This window comes from Vipera berus, assembly GCF_964194415.1.
Source record: "Vipera berus genome assembly, chromosome: 3".
NCBI classification, from domain to species: Eukaryota; Metazoa; Chordata; class Lepidosauria; order Squamata; family Viperidae; genus Vipera; species Vipera berus.
In genome coordinates, this window is record NC_138204.1 from 83,775,077 (window position 1) to 83,802,532 (window position 27,456).

Genomic DNA, 27,456 nt, shown 5'->3' on the forward strand with positions numbered 1-27,456 from the left:
CAACAACACCTATTTTGACTTTTAAAAAGCCACTTTTAAAAAATACACGAGAAGCAAAGGAGCCTAAACTGGAATATATATATATATTTTCTTTACATTTGCCACTGAACAATTGTGAATAATATATGGTATTTTAAATGATTATGTGGCATGGTCTGAAACAACATTGCTTACATAAAACCAGTTCTCAAGTCCCAGGAGGAAATAGTGCACATAGGAGAAAAATAGCATATGACATATCATATATGGACTAGCAAAATATATTAACATTTCAGCTACATTAGTAAAATACAATAAAATTGTATTTTATTATACAAAAGATACAAAAGATTTATGTTCAAATACCAATGTCTAGGCCAGGGGTAGGCAACCTCGGCTCTTTTATGACTCATGGACTTCAACTCCCAGAATTCCTGAGTCAGCTGACTCAGGAATTCTGGAAGTTGAAGTCCATGAGTCATAAAAGAGCCGAGGTTGCCTACCCCTAGTCTAGGCTATCTAACCATTGAATCACACAATATCACTTATATTAAAAAAAATAATCAGATACTGGACCGGTATATGCCCTCAGCTTATAACTGGTCACTATGTGATCTACAGTTTGACCTGGGACCCCGCACTCACACTGAGGGGAGGATACGATGCCCCTTCTAGACAGAGAATGCTGGCAGATGCCATGTGAGGTGTAAATCCTACTCAGGATTGTCCATTCCTGATGTGGTAGTTCAAAGCCTGGCACTTTTTTTGGTGGGGTCATTTATATGTCTACCTATGTCTGGGCGTTCAGCGACCCATTTGGCTTTCCATTGGGAATCAGCATTAAAATTGTTGGGCAGATGTTGTGCAAGTGCCATTGGGGGCTTCCTAGGTTTGAGCCTTCTGGCTGATAAATGTCTTTAATATTTAATTTGTCTTTACAAATATGCAATAAAAATTGTCAATCATATACATCCCTATCAACATAGGAGTTTGAAATATTGTATTTTCCTGTATAAATTGCTTATACTGTGATCTTATAATATTTATCAAAAGATAAATCCCATAAAACTAAAAACTTCATTCCAAAATAAGAAGGTATAAGACTGTAGCTTTGGGCAATTATGACATTTGAAAAGATTTTGGAAAATATATCTTATAAATTTGCTCATTATACACTTAAAAATATTTATTTCTTTACTGTAGCATAGGCCATAATCATAAGAAGAAAAGGAGGTCTGTTGGGATTTTAGCATGCTGCTATAAATCACAGTGGAGATATATTTTGACAGAAGATAACAAACTGCAAATCTCTGGAGCACAATATAGGGAGATGCTGCATTTCCATGGTGACAGGACACATGAATATGATAGGAGGCATTGGTCAAGCTGTTCCAGGTGAAGGTTGGCTATAAGGAAGTTTTGTAAGATGGTAGTGAAGCCAGAGCTACAGACAGTTCTGGAAAAAATGGATTTTCCAGACTCTTTTCAGACTGAGTTGGAAATCGCATCAGTCACCCTGCTGAACCACCTTTATTGGATCTTGGAGAAAGTGCACCCCTAACTGTCTCCCCAATGCTATGTAATTATGTACATGAAATTGCCGTGTGAGATCATCCATTTGTTTGGAATGATGTGCCATCATCTGCAGATGATACTCAATTGTATCATTTTGCCGGGACCTGAAAACCTGGTTTTTTGATCTATCAGGCCTGGACTGAAGGGGTTTTAGCTTTTAATATTGTTTTAATTGTTGGGCTTAAGTAATTTAATCTATTTTAATTTATACTATTTTTATATTGTATTTTATGCTGCCCTGTAAACCGCCCTGAGTCCTTCGGGAATGTTGTTGTTGTTAGTTGTGAAGTCGTGTCCAACCCATCGCGACCCTATGGACAATGTTCCTCCAGGCCTTCCTGTCCTCTACCATCTTCTGGAGTCCATCTAAGCTCACGCCTACTGCTTCAATGACTCCATCCAGCCACCTCATTCTCTGTCGTCCCCTTCTTCTATTGCCCTCAATCTTTCCCAGCATTAGGCTCTTCTCCAGTGAGTCCTTCCTTCTCATTAGGTGGCCAAAGTATTTGAGTTTTAGCTTCAGGATCTGGCCTTCTAAAGAGAAGTCTGGGTTGATCTCCTCTAGGACTGAGGAGAGTGAGTCCTTCGGGAATAGGACGGCATAAAAATTTAATTAAATAAATAAATAAAATAAATAAATTGCATAACACTCCAGACCAGATTGGAGATGGGGTAAGGACCTGACCTGATGCCTGGAAGTTGTTAGAGCTTTGATGGGCTTTAACAACCTCAGATTAAATCCCTGCAACCTGAAGTTGTTGTTTGTTGCTGATAAATCTGACTTATTACTGGTTCCAACTGACTCAGAATAGGATTATCTTTAACATTAAGAAAACCAAGATCATGGCATCCGGCCCTCTCAATTCCTGGCAAATAAATGGGGAAGAAATGGAGGTAGTGACAGATGTTATTTTCCTGGGCTCCAAGATCACCGCAGATGGGGACTGCAGCTAAGAAATTAAAAGACGCTTGCTCCTTGGGAGGAAATCCATGGCAAATCTAGACAGCACACTAAAAAGCAGAGATATCACCCTGTCAACAAAAGTGCGTATAGTCAAGGCTATGGTCTTCCCAATTGCAATGTATGGCAGTGAAAGTTGGACCATAAGAAAGGCTGAGCACCAAAGAATTGAGGCCTTTGAACTATGGTGCTGGAGAAGACTCCTGCGAGTCCCTTGGACTGCAAGGCGATCAAACCGGTCAGTCCTAGAGGAGATCAACCCTGACTGCTCTTTAGAAGGCCAGATCCTGAATTTGAAACTCAAATACTTTGACCACCTAATGAGAAGGAAGGACTCACTGGAGAAGAGCCTAATGCTGGGAAAGATTGAGGGCAAGAGAAGAAGGGGACGACAGAGAATGAGGTGGCTGGATGGAGTCACTGAAGCAGTAGGCGTGAGCCTAAATGGACTCCAGAAGATGGTAGAGGACAGGAAGGCCTGGAGGAACGGTGTCCATCGGGTTGCGATGGGTCGGACACGACTTCGCAGCTAACAACAACAAAAGAAACAGGTGTGTAACTGGAAATTACTCCTGAACTTGCAGTTCCTGATAAAGCAGTGAGCTGAGGCAATGGTCTGAAGCATTTTGTCCATGTTTGATAGATGTGTCATTTGAGAACCTTTCTGAATTATAAGGGCAGGATATCAATAATGCACTCTTTATGTGTTAATTTTGAAGATAAACCAGAAATTATAACAGATCTAAAATGTGACAACCCATCCCAACTCTGGACAATAGATTTAACGATATAATACCAATACTGTAGTCACCTCATTAGCTCCCCTTTTACTTGCAATTTTAAAAAGTCTTGTTGTCACCTTTAAAGTCCTACATATTCCTAGATTCTTATAGGAACATCTTTCCTGGTACGAAGGTCAGAGGACACTGAGGGTTCCCACCTAATGGGAAGTGATGTAAATGTAACCTGATAATGCTTCTCCTCAGTAAATGTCTTACACTGCATAAAACCTTGCTTCCTAAAATAAAGAATGACCTCCTGGTCTTGAAGAAGGTGCTTATGATCCTACTATTCTGCAGGACATTTGGGTGATGATGATGGAAGTCTACTTCTGGATATTTATTTATTGTCTTAAAGTTTTTGTTATAGTTACTTCCCAAGAATGTAAGAATTGTTTAATACCAGTGTTATTATAATTAGCTCATACTTACATCGTCCAAAGCCTTAGATTGAATATAATTAAAATAAGGGAATTCTTTGAAAATATTTCTAAATTGAGAGGCTTAAAACTCGTATTAAGGAAACACTTGAGTGAAGTACGGGTACAATTTTATCTAAACATAAGCATAAAACCTTCGAATTTTCCACATTGCTTGCATTTCATAAAATAGGTCTTAAAACAAAGGAATAAACACAAGAGAAAACTGAAAGAAGAAAACAAATGTCTTGGGGAAAATCTGTAATAAATATTTATAAAATTACCGATTAATTTACGAAACTTAAACATTATTCATGGATAAATTAATCCAACGACCCTGCTATGCTAATGGGCCACTAAAGCCATATAATAGTACTGTACCTCAATCTATGAATAACGTAGAAATGTTTATTATTCATGCTGTGGATCATGACCCTTGGTATAATGATAAGTTTGCTCAATTAGCTTTCCTGATATTATACAGCCATATATAGGAACCCCTTAGCAACATGATGAATTTTTGGATTTCAAAAGTGCTATTGCTTACATCCAAGAAATGTTATATAGTTATAGCAATAACTTATAAAAGGATACGGATTTCAGTCACAGGCCTCAAAATCACGGAGTCATTTTTAGATATTACTAGTAACAAAACAACAACAAAAAATGTTGGTTTAATTTTCTTTCTTTCTCATTCACATTCACATTATACTTGATCTTAGCCAATATTTATTTAAACAGCACAAATAAAAACAAAGTAGGTTAGACTCTGACCTAGTTGTACTTATTTGTGCAATAAATAAGTAGGGGAGGATAGACTAAATATTGATATTTTGTACAAATCTTGATATTTACAACATGAAAAATGGCAGTAGTAACTATCTTTTCTCTTACAGTTTGCTATGTTAACAGATATGCTGAGGACAGGCTGTAATCCCATTGGCAATAATGTAACATTGTTGTTGGTTGGTGTGATGGTTGAAGTTAGCCCCATCAGTGAAGTAAATAGTAGAGGAAGCCAATGCTGGGAATAACAATGAATTGCTGAAGGAGAAAATTTCTTGTCATCTGTCTCCTGGTATGATAAACAAGTATGCTATTTCTGGTGTTGAAGAAATTTTTAACTTCCAGTCCAGTCAGCTTTTGTACATGAACTGGAAAAGACTACCAAGAAAAAAACCAAAATATTTTGGACCAAATTTACTTGATATCTAAAATTTTCAAAAGAGTTATCTGGTGAGATAAGTGTTTTGAATTAATTTGAAATCTGCAAACTATGATTCCATGCTTTATAAAAGTATAACAAACGTATTCACAAAATATAACTTACAAGAAGGTAATGCTTGTAAAAAGCTTCTTTGAAGGCATTAATAAAATATATTCCTACTCCAATTTAAATAATTTCTAACCCTAACTTGATCTTTATAATTGTTTCTGGGTGCTTCTCTGATGGGTGTTTCTAAACAAAGCTTCTCTGATATAATCAAACCTTCATGATTCATATGACCACAGGATGCTGCAATGTCCCAACTGTGCATTGGTCCTACTATAAGTGTCAGTTATTCAGCATTGTTGTAAGTTTGAATAGTTGCTGAATGAGTGGTTGTTAAACAAGGACCACCTGTACTTTGATATTTCTTCATCGCTATATAGCTAGATTAAATTGATAGGGATGGAACCAAAAGAGAAAAGAATATGTGAAGGTAAAAATAATATTCCCCCCATCTATTTGTTTATTTGGTTTTAAAATAGAGGAATACTAAACTCTATGTGACTGGCATTTTCTTGTACCCTATTATAACAACTTCAGTGTTATCTAGCTTATGTATACTTTTTTGTGATTCATTTTTTACTAATTTGAATTTACCTAATTTATCCAATTTACCTTCTACATAAGTAGTGTAGCCCTAACCCTAAGCTTTGTTTACATAATTCTAACAGATTAACTTTCTGTATTTCTGAATCTGATTCTGTTCATGAACATACATTATTCATAGTTATTGCATGAAAACTGTAATTAAAGTACCTTTTTGCAGGAAAAAGTGTAGAAAAAAGTATAATTTACCTTCCATACTAGAGTTCTCTAAAATACATGGGGCTTTTTTAATTTCTTTTGTATTTGTCGAAGCAGAGAAAATATTATTTATAGAAAGATAATTAAAATCTGAGTTTTGGACTATCTGCACATTATTTTTCCATAAGTCTTTTTTCATCTCTTTGTTGTTAATAATATTGCAATATGTATCCATCTCTATCTTTCCCCTGGTATTATCTGCATATGTATAAGAAGCTGGTTTAAATAAGCTGTAAAGAATGCAAAGGATTTTTTTAATAATATACACAAACACACACACCTTTTTATATGACAGTTACTGTATATATATTTGTTCTGTTGCATTGTTTCTAGTAACTAGTTTTAAAAAAACTTTATAAACAACTTATATAACTTTGATTATTCAGTTGACCGGTCCATTAGTGCAGGTAAGTATTGTATGCTCTCTTGCTGAGAGGTATTCCTCAGATCATCTCTCATATATATATCTGCTTTTTCAGTCTTCCATAACATCCGTTTCTACTGAGCTTCTGAAAAATTACATAACTTGGATATTGCAATATGCAGTAATTCAAAGTTTTCAAAGAACTGAAGAAGAAAACAGAAGGAAGCAAAAGCTTTCATTCTAACTTACTACTTTCTTGTTTTCATTTCATTTCATTGTTTATATCTGGGTACTTAATGAAGGAAAAACTCAATGATCACTATACATTCAATAAACGAAGATATGCATCCCTCTTTGAACTCAGCCTAGCTGAAAGACTTTCTTAACATATTCTTGAAGAAGGACAATCTAATGAGCTGAAATAAATCACTAAAAATTACTTTCTAATGCCAAACTAATGGGATGTTACATTCCCATTAATGTAGTAAAAATTTTATGACTAACATCTATAAAACCTGGGTTACAAACCTATATTCTGTAAGATGCCACAGGACTATGTCTTTGTGAGCAAATTGAAGAGTGATGGCAAATCAGTTGTCCCAAAGATGAAACATTTAGCTTCTAATCCAAGAAGCGTCTTCAATTCTAACTGTTTGGTAGAAGAATTTATATTCTTTGCAGTCATCTGGATGTTAGCACTCTGAGAGTCATTGAGCCACGTGGGGGTTTATCTGTATTCTCAGGCACCTGAATCAGAGTGCAAATGGGTGTAGAAACTTCTTGGGATGTTTTCAAAACAAAAACAAGTCCAGTTGCCTTTTGGAAAAAGCATCTTTGGGACAACCATGACTTCAGTGATTGACAATCTCCATAGACGTTTGGCAAATAAGCTGTTTCTTAACTAAAATAAATTAAATTCTGTGTTTAAACTCTTATAAAAGATGTTTTGCCTAAGGCATATCCAATCACTGTACTAAAATATTGTTCTCAGATATTTTACATTCGAAAGAAGAGTAATATGGTTTTGATAATTATTAAAATTGGCATAGAATCATACCTTTTCCTGAATGTTGAACAAGCACTTTCATCAACATTTTCTTCTGGAAAATTAATTAATATTTATTTTCTAAAGGGCTCTATAAGACAAGTTCTGCTTATGTTCTAATTAAGACATGGAGAACAATGGATCTGATTGCAATTTGTTGCCCCCCAAAATACTATATTCCTGCCCCAATTTTAGTCTGTAGTTACTATAATTCTCTTTATAAGCAGTCCTCTAAAAAATAAACAATATCATGCTTGTCATTAATCTGTCAGTTCAATCATGATTATAGTGTACTCATTTTTTAAGATTTTTTAACATGGATAACAATTTTTTATACCTTCCTTGCATATGTCATGCATAATATTCTTTCAAAATATATAAAGCAAAGTATAAATTCAAATTAATTTCACTTTAAAATATAAATTCAGAACACCACAGTAAAATTAAGAAAATCTAAAATAATTTGTCACATGATCTATCACTTGTTACTTGTATGTACACTGAGAGCTTATGCACTGGAGGCAAATTCCTTGTGTGTCCAATCACACTTGGCCAATAAATAATTCCTAATTCTAAATAAAGGGATTCCTCCTCTTTTTATAGACTGGCATTTCAGAAGATATTCATACACTGAAGCACATGTGAACCTTCTGTTCATTTTTGAGCTGATTTCCACCCCAAAACACTTACCATATAGCATGATTTAAACACATAAACATACATTTACTTTATTCAATGAAATGTATAAATTGCCACAAGAATGATAAATAGGCTTGCATGTGGCCAGCAGCTAGCTAGCGAAGGGCCAGGCAGAGTGTGCTTAGTCAGCAGCAGGAGAAAGAAGATGATGAAAGTGGCTGGGGCAGCAGAGTGGAGGGTAGCAGGCTGGGGCCTCAGAGGGCAGGGCAACTAGGGCAGATGGGATTGGTATTGGGCTGGGGCAGCTAGGGCTTTGTGTTGCATTGCTGGGCCGGGCTAGGATGATTTCAGCTTTTGGGGATGGCTATGGATTCACATGGCACTGCCAAGCTGGGGCAACTAGAGCTTCCTGGAGCAGCTGCAGCTTTGCATGGTACTGCTGGGTCAGCTATGACTTCATGTGGCAGTCCAGGGTGGGGCTTCCCAGAACAGTTACAATTGTTTTGTCTAAGGAAAAGTATTACTCCAGGTTTTTCTCCTGGAGTAGGTAGCAAATAGCTTTACAGATTCAATATATGCACAGAAGCATCATCATATATTATCTATATTAAATCATATATGATTTAATTCCTTGTGTTTATCAGGACAAACTCTCTAAAATAAAGATACTAAGTTTTATTTTCTATTTTAACTTTTATGAGTTGTCATATTAATACTAATCACAGATTCTACCTTTTTGGTTAGTTTTTGCAAAATCCATTTGTAGCTCCTGAGTGGGTGGAATTTCAAAAACAGATGGAACAGGTGCAATATCCCAGTTTGTTGGCTCTTCATTTTCTACATACCTTTCAAAATATGCATATACAAAAAAAAACCTTTAAGATCTTCCATCCAAATTGCTTACAAACCACCAAACATATTGACTTCTAAATTTGCTATTTTAATATTACACTTGACTAAAAAGTGTTATATTTAACACTGAAGGTTTCTGTTAACCCACTTCAGTTAAATATGAATTTGCTATGTGGTGACCAATGGTGGGCAGCCATAATTCCAAAGACCCAGGGGTTTTCTGCTTGTACAACTGTATTACATGTAGAAAAACAATTTAGATGCAGAACAAATTTGTAAGATAATTCAAACTTCAAAAAGTATCAAATATAAAATAGAACAAATCATTTACTGTGGAATAAATGTTCAAAGCTGTATCAGTATAGCCTATAAAATCTAAAGGATGAAAGTAATAGGTATCAATTATTTCTAAAAGAACCGTTTTTAAACAGAGATGTTCAATTAATGTAATGGAGATTGGTATTTCATTGTACAGAAAGCATACATGATTGGCTCTGTATTCAGCCAATACTGCATTACATAGCTGCCAATATTGACACCATATTTTAAATTATCAGTATTTTTCACCAATCACTGGGCCAACTTACATTTGTGCTGTGCCTGGTCCTTCAAAAAATAAGTTATCTAAAGAAAAGGCAGGTTCTGTCATTGTTGAAATCTGATTTCTCAGTAAGCTGTAAAAACATGTAATAAACAATATTTATGTATTTCATGTCAGTTTATTCTCATTGTCCTTCCCCACCATTTTATTCTCATAGCCAACTTGTGAGGAAGTTTAGGCTAGAGGGTGATAATAAAGAGCTTAATAGCCACAATTATTTTAATCTGGATGTTTTAATATCTAATATTCTGTACCATATATACATATTCACCAAAAAACATACATATTCTAATCTATTATTAAAATGAGTATCATTTAAAATATCTACCCTAATGATTTAACTAAGCACAATATATCAAGATTCATTTCCTTTTTAGAAAAGCTGGGAGGCCTTTTGGTAAATTTAAGGAGGTGATGCTTGTTCTTAATTCCAAATAAAACAGTCCCAATTTTCATGAATTAAGGTAAATATATGTGTTCCAGGATAATCTTGCAGGATCTATTCTGGGTCGATCATAGGACCACAGATTTAGTCTTCCTACGGTAGCTTTCAACTCGTGCTGGAGCCCATCTTCAGGGAACTTTTGTCTACCAGAATATGTAGACAATTTTGTCCAGTAATGCTGTCTCAGACAGTTGATTTGATGAGCTACGTAATTTTGGAGAATACAGTCTCCCTCCTATCCATTTGGGAAGAGATAAATTTAACGCTGTCTCAAGTTGTTTTCAAATTCTCTACTGGCATTTAAAATCAAATTAACAAGCCATTTAAGCATTGTGAATAGGCAAGGTAATAGTATTTCAAATCAGTAGTTCTCAACTTTTCTCTTTTTCAAATATAAGGAAAGGAAAGGAAAGGAAAGGAAAAGAAAGGGAACAAATTAATGATAAAGGAAGCTTTGTGGAGGAATTCTGGGAAGTGTAGTTTTTTTCCAGGTCTCTCATTTCAAGTATCTCTAATGTATCACTGAATAAATGAAGAGAGACACAGACAAGAAAATTAAAAACTGAATTGCAGCATGTGGAAAACAGTAAAAAAAAATCTTATAACTACTCCATTTTAGCTTCTCATTGTGTGACATATAAACCCACTCATAAAGCACTATTGTCAAAAGTGAGTCCCTTCCAGTGGTGGAATTCAAATATGTGAACAACTGGTTCCCTGTGAGGATGTCGCTTCTGGAAGTTCATTTTGGGCCTGGGCAACAAAAAATTAGCTACTGGTTCTGCCGAAGTGTTGCAAACCAGCTGAATCCCACCATTCCCCTCCCTTATTTTGGGAGAAAATAATATCTGGCTAGAAGTATTTAGAGCATATATACATCAAATGTTTAGGCCTGAAATTGGTTCATGGCTAAATGTAATTATTAATACAGTAACCTGAACTCTGATCAAGAATCTATTTGCAGCCAGTTTAATTTCTATAAATCAAATGTCTCATAGTTATTTTTTTATTAAATTGATATGTCACCCATCTCTCTGTCGAAGGGGCTTTTGGTGGCTCTAGGTCTTTGTATTCTGGGAATAGTTTAGGAATAACATACTGGTCTTGTCTCCAGTTTTCAAAATGTTGTTCAGAGCAGTTCTACACAAAGAGAATTGTGATAGTCTATATCAGTGTTTCTCAACCTTGGCAACTTTAAGACATGTGGATTTCAGCTCCCAGTATTTCCCAGCCACTCTGAATGGAAAGTTATCATCAGATGAACAATGATCTTCCCCTAAATTTTAGATTACACTATATTTCATATGTGGCAGTGAGACACTGACTCCATAAGCTGTTTTCATGGTGTGGAACTTTCCAGTTACTCAGGGAATAACCCAATCTCCTTAGAAGAACCATTTACATTGGAACCCATGAAACCAGATTCTAGCCTGATTTCCCAATATTACCAACTTCCAAAATTTTCAGCAACGGCCATCTTGGCTGGAGAATTCAGGGAGTTGAAGTCCTCACTTTCTGGAGGTTGGGAAACACTAACATACCCCAGTGTCATACACATTTGCTTTCTAGCTTCACATGTTAATGATGGTAGATGCCAAAGGGCAAGGCAAAGCATAGTGGAATATATTATCAAGAGTACAATTAGTAGTCAATATGGCCTGTTTTATTTCAGGTAGGCAAGGAGGAAAGGAGGAAGGAGCTGACTAGGAAGTTACCCAAAAAATGTGATACGGTAGCTAAAACTAAACAGAAAATATCAGAAACCTCAAAGTAGCTAAAGAAAAACCAAACAAGCAAGATTAATATACCTCAGTGTGAGGGGAAAAAATCAGAAAAAACAGATATCTGAGGAAAAAAATATTTTAAACTGTGGCTCAGGGAGCCTGCCCTCCTTCCTAGATTCCTAAATGTAGGCCTAAATATGGTTAGATTTTAAGATAGGGAGCATGTTGTTAATTCAACCACAGCTGCAGCTCTACAGTCTGGCAATTTTAACTGGATGTGAGAGGAAAGTAGCAAAAATGATACTGAATTTCTCACATGATTTAATCTACTTAAAATAAATTAAAGAAATAAAACGTATTTATTTTGGTTAATTCTTGGGGTTTAGGTTCAAATCATTAAAACCATTTGCTAAATTTAAAATGAGAATATATATGTGTGTGTGTGTGTGTGTGTGTGTGTGTGTATACATATACATACATACATACATACATTTAATTTAGTGTTTTAGGAAAAACACTATAATGATTTCTTAACATTGCTATTCTAATAGTGGTTCTGTATATCAATAGAAATTAACAGTGAAGCAATTATAGTTTAATTATGTATAATTCTGAGCCCAGATTCATCATGTAGGATCTGAGGCAACAGTACTCTGTACAGAGCCATTTCACCCAATAAAAAGCAAACTACCTTTATAGAAAAAAAATTGTACAGAATTGACTTGTATGTACTCTGAGCTTTGGCTAGTGTTCCAACTGTGATGAAAAAAGTCTTTCTTGCCACAAAGTGATCAAAATGTTTATATGAATAACATCAGAGTAAAGTTGTTGACACTGATTCATAGTAGGGGGCTCATTGATATTTGAAATCTCTTCAGATTTTAATATTTGAATCATTTTTAGTAAACCTCTAAAATATTAGCCATTAGAAACAATAACATATACAAAACCAAAACAGTCATTATTTAACCTAAAAAATGCAGTGAACACAACCTAATTTAAGTACTTCATAATAGAAATGGCTAGTATTTGTTAAATTGATAAAGTAAAAAGTTAAGGCTGAAATCTTCTTTTATATTTTACTGTGCTGAAAAAAGTTAGAAATCAGTGCCTTTTTTTTCTTTCCACCTTTGCCCTACACATCTCTTTCTGTTTAATATTCCCCTACCCTTTTTATTTTCCTTTGTATTTTATATTATGATAATCCTAACAATTTTTTTAAAAAAACAACCTAATTTAAGCAGCCTAAAACTCCACTACTGATTTCAGCCACAAAGTTTCTGCTGAAGTCACTTGGATTTTAAACTGTTAAACTTCCTGGATTTCATCCATCACAGTTTTCAAAAGCAGGCCCACTTTTTTAATGATTAAAAAGTATGCTCTCCAATCCTTTTGGCTTCAGGCAAGTTTCCATCTTCATTTGTAACATCTGCTTTTAGATGACCAGACTTTAAAGCAACTATATAAACAGTTCATTTTTCAGAACAATTTTTTTCCTCAGAGTTTTTCCCCCAAGATGGCATCTCCCTCTACACCCGTACAATACACACATCACATAAAATATATAGCAAAGGAGACTCTTAACAGCTCTGAGACAGTTTAATTTTTGATTTCCCCCAAGCTTAACATCTGATCGTCCATATGTTTTGAGTCTTTTCCCTCACAGAGATCACATAACAAGTCATAAACCTGTGTATTCTGCAGCAATATTAACAGAAAAATCTCTACCACCAGAAAGTCAAATCCATTCTAAGAACAGTATAAAACCTATCTTGTCTATGAAGAAGTAGACAAGAGGCAAACACATTCTAAGGGACTTTATTGCTGAGAAAAACAAATACAAATATTTTTCTAATGCCCAAAGTATTCAAGACTGAATTGCCATGGCAATAAGAAAAAAATACAAGCAGTGTAAAAAAAAAAGTTCAGTCTCCTTATGTGGAGAATTGTCTTCTTTTAGAATCAGATTTTTCTAAAAGAATCCTGCAAGTTCTATCTAAACATTAAGTTTTCAGAATAATTCTTACTAATCACAAATGAAACATTGCTACCTATTACTTTTGACTGTCCTTGGTTGTTGTTTTCAATGTTTAGATCTAAGAGATTGTTTTTATCTCCCAATCCCTTTTAAATGAAAAATACCCCAAGCCTCCCTAACTGTTCGATGCATTTTTAATGGTCTTACAATAAGCCACCATAAGCAAGGCAGTTTGCTTGGATGCAATATTGTGATGGGGGTGATTTGACAATGTTTACTGACCTCAATACCCATCCATTTGACTCATTGTGTCCCGCAAACACTTACACACTTGAGTAAGATTGCTCATGCAAAAGACTCCCTTCAAGTTAGCCAAGTGTGTAAGTGTTTGCCAAATTGGGCCCTAAGAGAACTAAACACGGCTCCCTCTGGACCTCACCAATACTGTCGGTATGTTCGCCAGAGGGAATCTCCCAGGAGTGAAGTGACAACCTTTTCCTCTGGGGGGGGGGGCTGAACATTTTATGCAGGGCTGCCTCACTTCTGCTGGTTCAGGAAATTCAAGTCCCAAAGCTTGTCATTTTCAGTTAAACTTCATTCCTGTTTAGGAAACACATAGACATAGACACACACACACACACACAGAGTCCTCAACTTACAGCCAGAATTGAGACCAGAATTTCCATTGCTGAGCAAGGCAGTTGTTGAAGGAGTCATGCCCAATTTTATGATGTCTTTTTACCATGGTTGTTAAGCAAATTATTGCAATTGTTAAGTGAACCATCTAGTCATTATGCAATTAAGCTTCCTCCCTTGATTTTGCTTATTGGAAGCTGGCTGGGAAGGTCGCAAATGGTGATCACATGACATGGGGACTCTGCAACCATTTGTAAACACATGCCAATTGCCAAGCACCCAAATTCTGATGTATGTTCAAGGACTTGTTGTAAGTCACTTTTTTCAGTGACCTTGTAACTTTAAACTGCTGCTAAATAATTGCTTCACTGTTAATTTCTATTGATATACAGAACCACTATTAGAATAGCAATGTATATACACACACCTGTATATACACACACATACAAACACACATATACATGTACACATACATACACATACAAACATACACTTGTCTTTTATGGACACTAATACTTCTACTAATAAATGCACATTGCTGGCTGATAGGGCCAAAAAGAGGACTTTGAGGTGTTGAGTCCTTTCATTGCCTTCTAACATAATTTCTTTTTGTTAAATAAAGTTCCTCTGATGATAAGTTACGGATCAAGAAGCACTGAGGGCAAGAAAGGCTTGGATTCCATCAGAACCTCAGCAAGCCATCCATTTGGCTCCTGTTTACTCCTATGCCCCATCTTGTCAAACAAACATATTTTCAACTCCTAATTATTCTATAGCCACTAAGATCACAACTAAATAACTGCCACCCCAAAAGAAATATTGTCAGTAAATTCATAAATAAAAAGAAAGTCTGGGCTACGCTAGTATCCTTATTTTGGCTAACTACCAAAATGCCAGAGTAGATGGTACCACAGACAGAAATACCTACAATCTGTACCTACAGCCATGATTACATATGTATACCATTTATTTTGGGGGGAAATATATTGAAAATAAGAAGTGCCAAGCCCCAAATTCACTCAGGATCTGCACTCTTGGACTATGAAATAACAATGGATATTTGCTCAGAGGAAAAAAATGGAAACCTGAATATTTACTTACTCAGCCATACAATGCTTTGTGAAAAGATAATTAAGCTTTATCGTATGTGCTACTTCCTTAAGGAATACATCTGTGGCTATGAGTCAGACAGTTTGAAGAACTTTAAAAACACTTGATGACTATTTTTCCCCAATAGGGAAAATGTGAAAGAAAGAAGGGAGTTGAATTTTTATTTCTGGTTTATAGAATTAAAATAACTTGTTCTCAACAACAGTGGGAGCTGATGTATGGAACTTTCTAAAATGCAGGCAATGGTTTAGTGAAAGAGCTCTGAACTAGAAGAATCAAAAGCTAATCCTATGTTCTCCTCTTCTTCTCCCATACAGTGAAGAAAAGGCTTTCAACTAAACATGGTAATTATTAATAATTTAGTTGTGAAAGTCTCATTTTGTCAGGACCCACTTCAAGCCCACATCTTAAGAAAGCAGAACTCTTGGAAACAATTTCTTCCAAGCAAGAACTTTTATTAAGAGTAGGTGATAGCAGGCATAATAGACAAGATCTGAGATTTTCCCGTGCAACGTAGTAGATTATAGTGTCCCCAAGCAGGACCCCACCCCATAGATTGACCGCCTGATGTGGGATAGCCAATCCCCAGGTGTTAAGTCCGTTATGGGAACCAGGGAGATAACATCGGCCCATCTCCAGCTCACACAGCGAGGGTCGGCGGCTTCTTCACACCTTTCTCTGGGAGCATAGACATAAACCAGGCATTGAGGTTACATTCCTTATTTCCTCCTTTGTTCTTAACTGACAGTTTAAAAGATAGAGTTCAGAGAGAGAGATAACTCAGGAAACAGGATACAGACCCAATAAACAAAATAAAGGATTACATTGTAGCGAAAGGAGGAAGTGAAAGCAATAGCTCTGCAGGCACATCCCCTCTCCCCTTTGGAAGCATGGCAAAACCCAGGAAAGGTGGGATGAAATAGAAATAGGAATGGGTTTTGACACATTTACTCATATAAATTCTTATTTATGTACAGTTGTAATCACTAGACCTAATCTTTATTGTAGGACTTTATTTTTATTTGTTTTTTATCCTGCTACAATGGCTCTTAGCAATCACAATGTCACAATATATCAATAGAATTTAATGTAAAAAGAAAATGAAAGTAGAAACAGAAATGAGAACAAGAAGTATTGATGATGTTACCAAAAGGTTCTTTTTAAACTTTTTAAAAAGTTCTGTTTTCAGTAACTTACACAAGTTACCAGGAAGGGGCCAATCTAATCTCAGTGGAAAATCTATTCCATAGTATTGGCTCCGGGTGCATTTCAACATTCTGGTCATCACCTTTATAGGCTCATATGACACAGGTCTAGGTTATCTGCAAAATTGCTTTTCCCTAAGGACATCTATCTGTCCTAAGGTCAGATAGGATGAACACATTCCTAACCCTGGATTCAAATGTCTATACACCAATGCACAGAGTATGAACAGTAAACAGGGTGAATTAGAAATTCAGGGCAGATATGATATTGTTGCCATTACGGAAACATGGTGGAATGAAACCCACAAATGGAACACACAGCTAGAAGGATTTAAATTATTTAAAACAAACAGACCAAATAAAAGAGGAGGTGGAGTTGCTCTCTATATAAGAAATAACTACATCTCTACAGAAATAAAGCACAACAATGATGAAAACTGTCTTGAATGCATTTGGGTCAATATAAAAGGGGGGGGGGAAATGACATTGCCATAGGTGTATACTATAGGCCACCCAACCAAATAGAGGAAATAGATGAACTTTTTGCTAGTCAGCTAACTAAAGTACCGTATTTTCCGGCGTATAAGACGACTGGGCATATAAGATGACCCCCTACATTTCCTGTTAAATTATAGGCTATACTCGCCGTATAAGACTACCCCTCTTCCAACGCACACCAAATAAAAATTAAAAAACATCAGATTTGATTTTAATATGGTAATTTTAATTCAAATGCTTATGACATGCAGGTGCTTAGTAGGAAAACTGTCACTTATAAACATAAGGCTGTTTGTCATCAAACATGTAAACATAAAACAGTGCAAGTGGATTAAATAATAATAATAATAATAATAATAATAATAATAATAATAATAATAATAATAATAAGAAGAAGAAGAAGAAGAAGAAGAAGAAGTAGAAGAAGAAGAAGAAGAAGAAGAAGAAGAAGAAGAAGAAGAAGAAGAAGAAGAAGAAGAAGAAGAAGAAGAAGAAGAAGAAGAAGAAGAAGAAGAAGAAGAAGAAGAAGTTGGAGGGGACCTTGGAGGTCATCTAGTACAACCCCCTGCTAAGGCAGGAAACCCTATACCATTTCAGACAAATGCCTGTGTTTAAGGTTGCTGACCCCTGGACTAGATGACCTCCAAGGTTCCTTCCAACATTATATTATTATTATTATTATTATTATTATTATTATTATTATTATTATTATTATTAAATATTGCCCTCTGATGGGAGTGTTGCATCTAACAGCATCATAAACACCATTAAGACTCTAAAAGGTCCTCAGCAATTTCTCAGTAACATTTGAGTTGCCATCTAACCCAATGACTCAGCATCCAGGCTTATGTCAACAATCACTTTTTCTTGTCTCCAGATATGTTTCGGGTAAAATACAGAAACATTTTATCATTGTCTTCTCTTGTGCAGTATGAAATGATGTCCTGTCCTCACTGAAATGATCATCCATCTTCAGCATCTTCCTATATCACTGCTGCCCAATATAGATACCTGCTTGTTTTACCTCTTAATGTTCATTTACCCCTCCCAAAAAAACTGTCCACCATCATGAGTCAGCACAGTAGCAGATATAGTGAGGAAGTGCCTGTTTTAAATCAGTACAATTCTCCCTAGCTTTGATAGATGTAGAAAACAAGGCAAATCAGTTATGTAGATGATCCCAATAATACATTAAATTGCTGGATAGTATCTGACCAGTTTTTAAAATTAACACTCTTTGAATCTGTTATGATATGTAAAACTGTTCAGTCTTGCCCATTTCATATCTCTGTTCAGAACACCCAGATGAACATCCATCACCACTGCCCAGCTGGATTCTTTCCCCTTAGACCTTGTTTTCTTCAGCTTTATTTCTAAAACAAGGTTGTCCTCTTTCTACCTCAATGGAGCTTATTTCAAATTAATTATCAATAGGTCTGGGCTCTTCAAGCTACAGACCAAAGAACTGTGAAACTCTAGTTCCAGGCAAATAACTGGATTTGGGCTCTTTATTAATAAGTAGCCAAATACCATACATCTATAGCGATCATACATTCTTTATTATAAATTGTTATTATTTCAGAAAGCTGTCCTTTAGGTTTATTTAAGTTAATTATTTATTTTCTTGGGTTTGCTCTTAAATTTTTCTTTGAAAAGCAAAATTATAAATAATTTTTAAAAATCCTTATGAATCTCTTTCAGATTTGTCTGTTTTTCAGGTTTGTCCTTTATTTTTTCAAAGAAAGTATGGTAACTGTACATGTGACACATTGCATTTGTGCTCAGTGAAATTAGTTTGAAGATAGCATAGATTTTTAACTGAAGGGAATCATAGAAATATGTAACTGCATGCATATAGATACATACTAAGAATCCAGCACTTGCAGCAATTAAGACAGAAAAAATGTTAATTTCAGAAAACATTTTCAAGGTATATTCCTTGAAAGAATTTTGGGACATTTGAGGAAGGTGTGGAGAGATGCTAAGATACTAGAAGTGTTGGTTCCACCTATAAATATTTGACAAAAGCGATGCTGTATTAATTTATCATAACAGAATCTATTGTGTAACACAAACAATGCACAAAGATTTGCAGGAGAAAGCATAATGGACATACCCAACAGCAACAGCTTATTTTGCCACTAAAATAATTTCACTGAAGTAAATCAGTTAATCCCTTTTGTTACTTGTTTGGCATACTTTAAACAGATGTAAAATAGCTTTAGTCATATTCCCTGTAAGCCTGTAGGGAGTTTCTAAGACTAATTACAACACACAATGATTTGAAAATACCTTACATTTGAAATGGATATTTGTGCAGAAAAGGGAGGACTTTATACTACAACAATAGTGTATAACAAAAATAAATTCCATTTTTGAAAACTGTACATTGTAGAAATAAAAGTATATTCATATTGTTGTAAATAGTCCCTTGTGTTCAGTGCAATTTCTAGTGATTTCATGGACAAGTCCATATTGTTTTCTTTGTAGTGATAAAAAAATAGTTTATCACTACCTTCTATGATGCCCCCCACCCCCCATGTTTACCAGTTTAGCAATAACATTTCTGGAAATTTTCCACCTGAATACTATTAAAACTTACTCTGATTAGTTCCTCAGGCCGGATCAATCAATATCCACTTCAGATATAAGATCTCTGGCAAAATTAAAGCTACAACTTTAATATCAATATCAATATCTTATATTAAAATAAAATAAAATGCTGTCATTTTGCAATAGGTCTTAATTCCTATCCAGAATTATTTTTTATTGTAACTACACTGCTGCTACACAGAGCATTTAACATTTCACTTCACAGTAAAATGTGAGAGACTGGGAAGCAGGAGAAGGAGTTCAGTTTGTATGAAAATAAGCAACTCAGCCCAGATGTGGGGGCTGTGGGAAAGAAATATTTCAAAGAGATCCTGCCTTAATTGGCTTGCTAAAAGTCTGCCTGAAAACTTAATTTTACAGTTTTCAAGATTATGTTCTTACTCCTGACTAGAATTAAAGATGCCTTTCTAAAATCTGTGAGGTTCTCACTTCTTGAGTTTGCAAGCTAAGTGGGGCTTGACACGAAAGCAGTGAAAAATAACTATGAAATCATTTCATAGTTCAACAATAATACCTATATACACTGTTCAGACAAACCATTAATGCAATGAAATTCAGATTGTGAAAAATATTCAGAAGGAAACAGTTTCTCAAATAATACTTATCTCAAGTACTACCTACAAAAGATACCAAATTACTTCTGTTTAAAAATATTCTAAGCAATCATGGTTTAGGATCAATATCAGTTAAGCAAAAGTAGTGATTAATTCTTTCTAGTAATAACAAAATCTATGTCTTTTGATTTCCCCTTCCTCAATTCCACTATTATTTATAAATTTTGGAAATTGTAAGTTAAACTGCAATTCAAAACTCATTTTATATGGGGGTTTTGCTTAGTGAACTCACTCAATAAGATTTAATTTTAAGTAAATTACTATCTTAAAGCATACTGAAATATTAACCAAAACCATTGAAATGGAAATGTGGATTTGAATCAAGAGGGAGTGAAAATACAGAATTTGTTATATTTGCTGGCTGACAATAATTCTTCTAATGAAATTTATAGGCAATTATATTATAAATCTTTTGGAATAAAGTTTTAGAATAAAGTTACGATGACAAATCTGGGGAAACAAGACTGCATTTAGTATTGAAAGGAACCATGTCACACCATGTTCACTAAGGGAGCCCATTCAATGAATATAACCTAAGTTTTCCTGTGGAGACCTTTCTTAAGGCTATTAGAACAGATTGCATAAATCTGCATGACTATTAAAAGACTGTAAAGTGTTTTCTGTGTCTCTTTGCTCCATCTGGTGACTGCTTGGATTTTTGCAATTGGGTAAAGCAATGTTATGGTTATGATTCCTGTTGTGTACTGGGTTCATTGTGCAGGAATGAAGACGAGGCGAGTGAGTTCAGCAAAAAGCATGGTTTATTTCTTGCAGGATCTGAACTAGAGAGCTGGCTGCAGATGCAGCAATTTATACCCTGGCCCCTAGGCGGCAGCCAATAGGTTTGAAGCAACCCATTGCCGCCTAGGGGCAACCAATAGCAGCTCTGGAGACGGGTTGTCTGAGGTGCTGGGAGCCGTTAGCTAGCTCCCAGCTCAAACAGCCTACCAACTGTTACCACATGGTGTTACAAGCAAGCCCAATACATTAAAATTCCATTGTCCCTTTCCAATTGTGGAATGGATATACATATCTTTAAGATTATTCTAGAGGATGGGTGTTATGTATATATGTATATAGGAGATGTTCACAGAGATAGCCACTGAAACCACCAGGTGGCAGGGTGCCCTGTCTGGATTGGCAGGGCAGTCTTTGGCGGGAAATCCGGACAATGGGATTGGTTCCAAGTATACCTGGCTAGGTATATAAGAGGGGCAGTTGCCCCTTTGTTTGCCAAGTCTGTGCTACATCAATAAAGAATGTTATGCTGAACCCTGTTGTCCTGCATCGTCCATCTCGGCCATGCGGTCCAGAGCCCACGATCTAACAGTGGCGACGAGGATGGGATGCTGTTTCAATCAGAGCTGAAGACACTCTGAAGCAGGAAAGGCAGGAAAAAAAATTTCTGAGACCTTCCTAACCAAGCAGCATTCTAGGACCGGTGCAACATGGCTAAATTTGGAGTGACCAGTGAATTTCGTTTCAACATCGACGAGCCAGAGTGATGGGGAGCGCATCTGGGATGAGTCGAAGGGTTCCTGATGATCAACAAGATCACAGAAGATAAAATGAAAGCAGCGGCGCTTTTGTGCTTAAGCGGTCAGGACATGTATGATGTGGCCGTTGGTCTGTGCTCACCGACGCCCGTTGAAAACGTCTCGTATGCTGATTTAAAAAAGTTGGAGGAGCATTTCATGCCAGCGAGAGCTCCAATCTATTGGCGGCATAAATTCATCCAGCGCAGCCAGCATCCGGGTGAGCCAACCTCGCAATTTGTCTTGGCGCTGAGACAGGCTGCTCACCAGTGTAAATTTCCTGATCTTGAAGACAGGATCAGGGATCGACTGGTGTTTGGACTGAGAGACCAGCAATGCCGACAAAGGATCCTCGCAAAACCACTGATGAATCTGCGGGAGGTTTTAGACGAGGTGATGGCTTACGAAGCAGCCAATGACTCTGGCAAACACACACACCACAATAGCAGTAGCTCAGGAGCAACCATACATCACGAGTGTGCTTCGAGCGGCGGAAGCGGTGACCTGGACGAAGAGGCAGAGGTACATGCGGTACAGCACAGACCCGGAAAGCGTCCACCACAGCGGGACAACGATGGGGGTCAGCGGAGACAATCATCAGCCAACAAGATCACAGGGTGCAGCTGCGGATGCGGATGCAAGGAACTGAGAGGAGCCAACTCATCCAACCAGAAATGTGCCAGCTGTGGGGGAAACTATCTGCGAGCGACCTGCCGGTTCAGATCTGTAAAGTGTCATTCCTGCGGCAAGACGGGACACATTGCAGCCGTCTGCCAGAATCGGAGCAGAGACAGCCTGAACGAATTGCAAGCTATGGCATCGGAGCTTGAAGGTACTGTTCTCCCTCGGCACAAACCCCAGCACAATCCCTCAGTCCCTGGAAAAAGCAGACGGGCCATGTCTCACACGGAGGTCCATCAGCTGCTCAAGCCAAAAATAACAATACAGGTCCATCTGCAAGGGGTACCTTGCACGATGGAGCAGGACTCCGGCTCTGCAGTCTCAATAATCTCCTATGAGACATTTAAAAGAATTTGCGATTGGAGTAAGCAGAAGGTTCCTTTAAATCCCACCTCTCAGGCCTCGTCTGGAGAGCAGGAAAATCAAGCAACCGAGACGAGTGCCGAGTTCTCAGGGAAGCAAACAAATTCCAAAGGAAACAAAGCCAGCGTTGGCTGCTACCCGCAGCCAACGCTGTTAAATACACGTTGCATGTACATGCCCACGGCCCACCCGACCGCACCCACGTCTGCCCATCCCCTATTTAACAAACACCCCTCCCAGAAACCTCCTTTCATGTCATGCCCCGGCACCCGGCACCCTCCAACCCCAGGTAGGTTTCCCCGCACCCCTCTACTCCACCACCATCAGGATCCACCCACGCGCCCCTCCCCAGACCCAGCACCTCCTGGCCCAACTCCCCGGGTGTCGCCCCGCCCCACCACAGGTCCCTGCTCTGCGCCGTCGCTGATATTCCAGCCATGCTGGCCCGGGCACAGGCCGCGACCCCTTGCCTCGCACCCAACAGCTGACGGGGTCCAGGTCGAAGTTCCGGGTCCGTCGGTGCTCCGGCAGCCAGTCCCATGGCAGGCACGGACCCAGGGCTCCACGAGTCCACCGCCGTCGCCGGGAGGGAACGACCAGGCTGTTGGGCGTGTGCGCGTGCCACGAGGCCCTCACCGACCCGGCGTGCGCACACGTGCAGCTCCCAGCTGCATCCCGTTGCTGCCGCTGCTGCCATTCTGGTGCAGGAGCGGCCCGTCTCTGGCCGAGGACGACGGAGCGTGATGCGGCACAGGTAGAGGCGTGGGCGCAAAGACGTAGTGCCGGTGAGTGTCGAGCCTGCGGGGCGCGACATGCCGCCCCTCCTACCAGGGCCCCTCCTGCAAGGGAAGACAGAAAGGGTAAGCAGCTATCCACCCGGTTCGCGGCCTCCACCCATCCCCCCCTTGGCTTGCCAGGGTATTGTCGGTGGAATGCCTGCACCAGCCGAGGAGCGTGCACGTCCGTTTCCCACACCCATGTTGCTTCCTCCACAGGGTACCCCTTCCATCTGATTAGGTACTGGATAGTCCCCCTGCGCACCCTGGAGTCGAGGACTTCCTGGACCTCGAATTGCTCACCATGAACGGGCCCAGGTCCCCCCTCCCCTGCTGCTGTCGAAGCCGCGGTGGCGGGCTTCAGCAGGCTACTGTGGAAGACTGGGTGGAGTTTACCCAAGATCTTTGGTAGTTGTAGTTGCACTGTTACGGGGTTAATCACCTGCACCACCCAGGGGGTGGTAGTGGGCAAAATAGGGCCCGTATCTTACATTGTAGAGGTGGAGGAGGGTCGTGAGGTGAGAAGACACATTGACCAGTTGAGGAAGAGACAACCTGAAAAGCCACAAAATGTGTTTCCAGAGCAACATCTGGCTGGTAATCAGGACCCCGATGGTGTCCCAAGGGATGACTACATTGCAGACCCAGTTGCCCTTGCTGATCTGGGTGACCAGAATGCGGGGCAATCAGTGAAATGGTCAGCAAGGATCCATAGGCCACCGGCGTATCTCAAGGACTATGTAAGGTCTTGAGACTAGGGTATTATAAAAAAAAAATCAAGCTCCACACTGCAGGGTTTTTATTCCATTAGTTGTTTATTGTTTCCATTATTATTTGGGTTTTTTGTATGGGGGAAGGGGTGTTATGTATATATGTATATAGGAGATGTTCACAGAGATAGCCACTGACACCACCAGGTGGCAGGGTGCCCTGTCTGGATTGGCAGGGCAGTTTTTGGCGGGAAATCCGGACAATGGGATTGGTTCCAAGTATACCTGGCTAGGTATATAAGAGGGGCAGTTGCCCCTTTGTTTGCCAAGTCTGTGCTACATCAATAAAGAATGTTATGCTGAACCCTGTTGTCCTGCGTCGTCCATCTTGGCCATGCGGTCCAGAACCCACGATCTAACAATGGGAGAGCCTTTTCAGAAGATATGTGGCATTCGTGGGTGAAGAAAAATGAGAGAAGTCTGTTTTAGATGTCAAACAGAAGTTAAACTAGGTACATAAAATATAACTCTTTATCCCATTAATTTTTTAAAGATAAGCTATTCTGTCATGCACCCACAATCTAATACTTGTTTCTTTTTCTTTTTCAATCTTTTCTTTTTTACTTATGTAACCTCAATTTCTATATATTTTGGTGGGTTAGTATCTGTCTTCCCCAATCCAATGTCATTATGGATTTGTTTGTATTATACATGTTAATTCATGTATCAGTCTTTGGAACAGTTCATATCAATATGGCAAAGTGGATTTGGCCTCTCAGTCATATACTTCCAAAAGATAAGATGTTAGAAATTGTTAACTTCTGACCTTACTATTTATATCAGTGTCAGGATACTGTTGTATAACTTTATATTGTATTTAACATTCGATTCTGACACTAAAGCATCATTTCATTTATATGCAAATAAGATACTCTGCGAATTCTTCACAGAATAGTTTGAATTATTTACATCTTATTAACAAAGCTTCACAAATACAGTCTTTTTTACTCAGTTAGTAATAACCAGCCGAAAGAACTTTAAGGAGAGCCTAACTGTAGATTATAGGTATGCAACAGAAAAAATGCAACAAAAATGCATTATCTAGATCAGGGGTTCCCAACCGGGGGTGCTCACACCCCCTGGGGGTGCAAGACGATATTCCAGGGGGTGTGAAAACTTGGCTTTTCAAAATTATAGTGTACATGCCTAATTTGTTGCCATTATTTTGAACTTTTGTAAGGGGTGCGAGAATACATCAGAAGCGTTCTAGGGGTGCGGGATATAGAAAAGGTTGGGAGCCGCTGATCTACATGGAAAAAAGGTCCTTACCTCTGCACCATTCTCTTTGATACTCAGCATTTACTTTGATAAAGTAAATTAGTATGAATTAATATACCATACATTTATTTAATTATGTACTTAGAATCTTTATATGTACCTAGTAGCCAAGCTAGCCATATGGTTTATCATTAAAAGAAAACAGAACAGAATACAGCCGACAATCGCACTAAACGCTGAAAAACAAACTGAGGTGAAAAAAAATGGGAAAAGATCTTCACTGAATACAATGTAATCAGACTAGCCTGTTTTTTTTAAAAAAAGATCACCAAAAAGTCTCTTTCTCTAGCAGCCATTTGCTTATATCTGACTTGGCTTCTGGGTCTAATTCAAGGTGCTGGTTTTAACCTTTAAACCCATGCATGAATCAGCAACTGTGGACCTCCGACATCTTCTCTCTTGACCAGAATCAACCCATCCTATGCATTCACCCAAGGAAGGTTGCTGAGGATCCCCACACCCTATGAAGTGAAAACAATAGAGATCACAGGTACTTCTTGATGGTGTCCTCCCTGCCTCCTGCAGTTAGAACACGTGTAGTTTCTATTCAGAAATATAACTCTTTTAAACTTCAGTTTACAATCTTACATCCAAGCCAAGTGAGATTTATTTCTAACCAAACTAGGAAAGGGGTTATATAATTAATTTTGTAAAAATAATAGGAATAAGGAGATTATATATATTCTAGAGGATATATATATATATTACAGTTTATCCCAAATCCAGCTCTTTTTACTTTTTGTAATGGTATGTGGGAATTGTAATGTATTGGGATTTTTACTTGTACTGATTCACATGTCTGTTTGAATGCTGCTTAAGGTTGCTCAGTGGTGTGTCTGTGTAACTGTTACTGACTAAGCCAGACTTGTTGTCTCCAAGAAGATCATTGGATGATTTGGGGTGGGAATGGGTTCCTTTAAACCTATTGGCCAACCGTATAAGTAGCTGTGCAGCAGCCACTGTTTCAGTTCTGTTCTACTTGACTCCAATAAAGCATGTTCCTGTTTGCAACCTTCCGTCTCACTTATTGCCTGCAAAGAACCAGCTACACAACAGGAATAACCTTGGGAGAACTGGGCAATCAGGTGCAAGCAAGGGAATGGCCAGATAAAAGGCAGTTTAGTCCACTGCAAGCTCAGAAGAGACCCATCCTAGTTTCTTGGGCTGCAATGCAGGCAGGAGATGTACTTTCAGATTTACAATACTATATAACCTTACAGTAAAGTAGAATTTAAACTAATTCTACCCAGTTATATCATGTGATCTATCTTGTGGCTGACACTTTCAGAGGCAAATGATGATTTAAAATGGTTGCTTGCTGAAAACTGTTGGAATACAAAGATCAGATTCTACAGACAGAAGGTGCTTTCTCCAGAGGACAGTTACTAATGTAAGGAGTTACTTATCGTCAGACTCCAGTAAGAAGATGGGAAACAACCACCAGTAGGCTAAATTTGATCAAATGCAAGAGGCAAAAGGCTTATCAACAAATCATCTGTGGATTGCAATCTCAGGGTTGGGGGAGGTCTGAAAGTCCAACTTTGTAAAGTAGGACATGTAGCTTGACCTCTTTGGTTATATATTTCAGAGAGATAGATACTGTGTTTCCTGCAAATAAGACCCAACCAGAAAATAAGCCCTAGCATGATTTTTCAGGACCCTCGTAATATACGCCTCACCCCCAAAATAAGCCCCAGTTAAGATCATCAGCCAGACGGATGCATTTAGTACCGTATTTTCCCCAAAATAAGACCTAACCAGAAAATAAGCCCTAATGCGTCTATTGGAGCAAAAATTAATATAAGATCCAGTCTTATTTTCGGGGTAACATGGTACTAGTTGTGTGACTTACATTCACTAAGAGTAGAAAAGGTCAGGCCTCTCTACCAGAACTTCCCTTTTTTTAAAAGAAACAGATGAATACACTAGGCCAGGGCTTTTA

At 38.0% G+C, this 27,456-nt stretch overlaps 1 protein-coding gene across 1 annotated transcript in view; it reads right to left on the reverse strand.

The window, feature by feature from the left end:
• The window catches only part of LOC308666614 (putative ATP-dependent DNA helicase HFM1), a gene marked incomplete at both ends in the record, with an annotated part of 121,866 nt that extends 107,061 nt beyond the window's left edge, over nucleotides 1–14,805 (reverse strand). Inside the window, 5 exons of the mRNA XM_081325508.1 lie at nucleotides 3,727–3,797; nucleotides 4,308–4,355; nucleotides 8,568–8,680; nucleotides 9,275–9,361; nucleotides 14,714–14,805. Coding sequence (XP_081181634.1) covers nucleotides 3,727–3,797; nucleotides 4,308–4,355; nucleotides 8,568–8,680; nucleotides 9,275–9,361; nucleotides 14,714–14,805 — 411 coding nt within the window. The remainder of the gene's footprint in view (nucleotides 1–3,726; nucleotides 3,798–4,307; nucleotides 4,356–8,567; nucleotides 8,681–9,274; nucleotides 9,362–14,713) is intronic.
• Between the last annotated feature and the right edge of the window lie 12,651 nt (nucleotides 14,806–27,456).